The sequence below is a fragment of the Lactuca serriola genome, chromosome 6, assembly GCF_051521515.1.
Source record: "Lactuca serriola cultivar US96UC23 chromosome 6, Lser_US96UC23_V15, whole genome shotgun sequence".
Taxonomy (NCBI): domain Eukaryota; kingdom Viridiplantae; phylum Streptophyta; class Magnoliopsida; order Asterales; family Asteraceae; genus Lactuca; species Lactuca serriola.
Window position 1 is genome coordinate 40,250,679 of NC_136413.1, and position 4,111 is coordinate 40,254,789.

General features: G+C 34.4%; 1 protein-coding gene and 1 pseudogene across 1 annotated transcript; one reads left to right on the forward strand and one right to left on the reverse strand.

Moving 5' to 3' along the window:
- Positions 1-1,931: 1,931 nt before the first annotated feature.
- On the forward strand, positions 1,932-2,333 carry LOC145059679 (protein SMALL AUXIN UP-REGULATED RNA 12 pseudogene; annotated as a pseudogene).
- A 269-nt stretch (positions 2,334-2,602) lies between these two features.
- On the reverse strand, positions 2,603-3,898 carry LOC145059681 (uncharacterized). Its single transcript, XM_079007491.1, has one exon. The coding sequence runs from the start codon at positions 3,896-3,898 to the stop codon at positions 2,603-2,605; it is 1,296 nt and encodes a 431-aa protein (XP_078863617.1).
- Positions 3,899-4,111: the final 213 nt, after the last annotated feature.

Below are 4,111 nucleotides of genomic sequence, written 5' to 3' on the forward strand. Positions count from 1 at the left end.
AATATATTTATAACATTCAATCGGCATTAAGATTCAAAACCATAAATAGATATATAATTGGATATTAGTTGTATACCCTTATGGCATTTCATTTATTTTGCTTTATTTAATAAATAATATATTACCATTTATTTATTTATTTTGATTGATAAACAATAAATTTATATATCACATCAAAATATTTTACCTTTTTTTATGTTAGGGAAAATGATTTTTGTATGTGACCACATATGCTTACATATAAGTAGTAGTACGTTAAATTATTAGTTTCTTGTACATTGAATTCAACAATTTCAACTTGTTAATCCGTTTAAAAATATTTACTTTTTAAATTTAGTTAATATAAATATTTTGTAATTATTATCTTATATATTTTACCATTAAGAAACAACAAATAAAACAACCAATTAGAAATTCGAGTTTGGTTTCTTTCACTTTCAATATTCAATTTTTCATCTCATTTTTCACAAACTTGGTTCTCAAACGAGTAAGGTACTAATCCTAACTCCTCGTCTCATTATCCTTTACAATCTCGAACTCTAACAATTAAGTGTGTAATCAATAACTATCAACCCCTCATTCGGTTATTCCTTAGTCATCTTGCGTGTTTGAGTTGCGCAGAAAATAGAATTTAGAATTTTGTAATGTTGTTTGAACATTTAATTTGTGTTTGTGGTTGTAATTATTCTTTTCGAACATGAACATTTATTGGGATTTGTAATTTAATTTTCTAATTTTATTTATACATTTATTAGAATATGTAACTTATTTAATTAGGTGTAAGTTCTATTTATTTGGTTTTTTATGCAAATGGGTCAACTTGGGTTAAACTTATTTATTAAATAAATTCAACCTATTATTAAACATGATGAATTTTGTTAAGAGTTTTTATCATCTTTAATTAAACGTGTTGGTTGGGTTGTCAACACATTTAATTAAACATGTCAACCTGAAAATGACTCAACATGACATATTGTCACCCATATATAGTGGCTATATGAGTTTTGTGCGACAAGAATGTCATGTTTAAAACTAAAATGGAAATGTAATATGGTTACAGTATGATACATTAGTCTAAATGATAGTCGATTAAGAAGATGTATGAAATGAATGAGGAAGTTTCTAAAATGAGGATGTTATGAATGACATTCATTAGAACATTATTGAACAAGATATTTAATGTGGTAGGAGTGATGTCGATCAATGATAAATTGAGGGAGGGAAGAATGTAGTGGTTTTGGCATATGTCCATATGAGACAACACACCACTACAATAGAGTAGTATAGGTTGATGATATGTATTCATACAAGGAGTGATGATTAAAATTTAAAAATCAGGATTGGGGAGCAAGCAAATATATGTCATAGTTTTTTTTTTTTTTTTTTTTTTTTTTACAATGTTTACATATTTATTTTTCCCTTTAAGTCGACGCTTAATTGCCAACAAGAAATTTCTTATTTACCACCTCTATTAACCTACTCCACACGATTTACATGTTGGAGATCATCTGAAAATAGTCTTTCTATGACGAGGTGGAGTAATGACCTCTTTCTTACACATTCTTAATGAGAATCAATTATTATTGTTGTTACTATTGTTTCTTAGCCAACAAAAACAAAAAAGAAAAATAATAAACTTTCTTTTTCCCAAAGAAAAACGTTTTTTTAATAGAAATGAATCATTTTCCACTTACACAATAGATATGATTCACATTTCCAAATTTAGATAGGAATTAGTATCTATACTCAATCAAAGTGCTCAATCAATTTCAATCTCCCTAACCACAACCTCTTAGTCATCATCATCTTACTTTCCTCTCTCCTCATTTCATCATCACTATAAATATATATTACTCTCTCCCAGTTGTCCACCATCATATACATCATTCTCTCTCCCTCTCTCTCTACTACATACACATGTATATATAAACATGATGATAGTAAAGATTCTGAAAGCATGGCTTAAAAAGAGGAGGGAGATTAATGGAGTTGCATCTTGTTTAAGCTGTAAAAACTGGTGTCCATGGAGAATCACTCAACCATCATCATCATCATCATCATCATCACCATCCATACATGAAGACGATGAACATGACTCCATTCCAAGGGACGTCCCAAAGGGTCATCTTGTAGTCTACGTTGGTCAAAACCAGAGTAGGTTTGTCATCAATGTGAAATTACTAAAAAACCCTTCATTCAACGAGTTGTTGGATCAAGCTCGAGAAGAATACGACTTCACTGCTGATTCTAAACTCTACATCCCTTGTGATGAGGAAGTCTTCCTCAAAGTTGCTTCATTGCCACATGATCACAAAACCACTTTCTGTTTTTGAATTTTGTTAGATTTTTTTTTTTTGTTCAAGATTTTAGATTTAGTGTAAAGTAGCAAACCCCATTTTTGAAGGGATTCTTGATGAAATAATAAATTGTGATTCCTAACAACAAAATCATGAAAAGTAACCATTCCAATTTCCATCTACACATTTTATACAAACCATTTGAATTCATATCATCTATAAAAAATGTTATTCACATTTGTTCAAACACATTTAACCAAAACACCAACACTTCATATTTGCAAGAATTGACATCATATCAACTATCATCTAACATCTCCAAGCATGGCTTCAAGCTCTCGTTGACCAAAAGGTTGACCACTAGAATTAGCATGAATGGACTTCACAGACAAGTAATACATCAACCATGCAACCATGAAGTAAACCTCCATGAAACAATGTAAAGCTCTAGCAAAGAAATCCCCAAATGTTCTTGCAAATACCCATCTAACATATGGTCCACAAACTATACTTTCAAAACTCTTGAGATTATAAGCGAGATGCAGCGATAATGACAACAAATTCCAACCTTCTTGTACAACTTCCCGCCAATTTCTTCTTGGATCCGCCATAACTATCCAAGGATCCAGAGTAAGCGCAAAGGAGGTCAAGAAATCTACGAACAGCCATGGTAAAATGAAGTCTTCACGTTCCTTCTCGAAACCTTTAACCCATGGAGAGAAAATGGAATATGGCATGAAGATTAACCTAACGAAGATCTTCACGAGTGTATGTTTGTCTTCAATTTGTCCGAAGAAGCAGATGCCCAAGAGTAGAGAGAAAACAGATCTGATTATCCATCTCATGAGAATGTTGCGACACAATCGTTTCAAACCCAGAGAACAACCATTCAAGTAAGTCCCGATGAAAGAGTTGTATCTCATACAGAAATCGTTCAGAACCAATACGAATATAACCCCATGAATGTAAGCATAAGTAGAAACGAATCCAAGCACGAGATATCCATACGAAGCACAGAAAGCACCAAAGGGGAAGAACAATGCAGTAAATCCATGGCGTTCGAGGTCAGATGTCTTCAAGGACTGCGAGTCGGATTTACTTTCAGCCGTTTCATCAATCGGAGCAGAATCGTTGATTTCAGATGCGTTGATGTCATTATTCGACACGGAATTGGAGAATCCCAATTGGGAATCGGAGGAGTCGAGTATGAATGAGGTGGAATTTGATTGGGGGTTTGGGAGGCTGCGACGATCGAACTCATCGTCTTCAGTGAAGAAATCATTGTCTAGAGTCCCGACGAGGGGGAGCTGGAGGAAAGGGCGGCGTACGGCGGTGATCGTGGTGGGATTGGGAGGTTCGTGAGTTCGAGAGAAGAAGGATTGAATGGAAGACTGGTTATCGATGTAGGAAGTGAGGGTATTAGTAGCCATGTCGATGTTAAGACGTTGAAAAGACAGAAGGATGGAAAGAACGAGAAACATAAGGAAATTCTTGCGGGTGAAGAAGATGGAGGTGGTTCGAGTCAGGACAGCAGTGGCCGTCGGGAGGACGACTATACGCCGTGGCGGCGGTGGCGGTGGCGGTGTAGGATGCTCGTTCATGGCGATGAATGACAATGGATCTTGAGTTTCTATTATTGGTCAGAATTTAGATGTGCAAAGTGATGAACTATGATTTGTTTAGAGTATTATATAAACCCATTTCGAAGTTGGTGCCCAATTCAGTTAACTTCCCTCCAATTCTTTGATCCTCTCCAATGGCGGAATGCGTTTCTTGATTGAATCTTGTTCAGTTTGGCGGTTATTTCCTTCTTT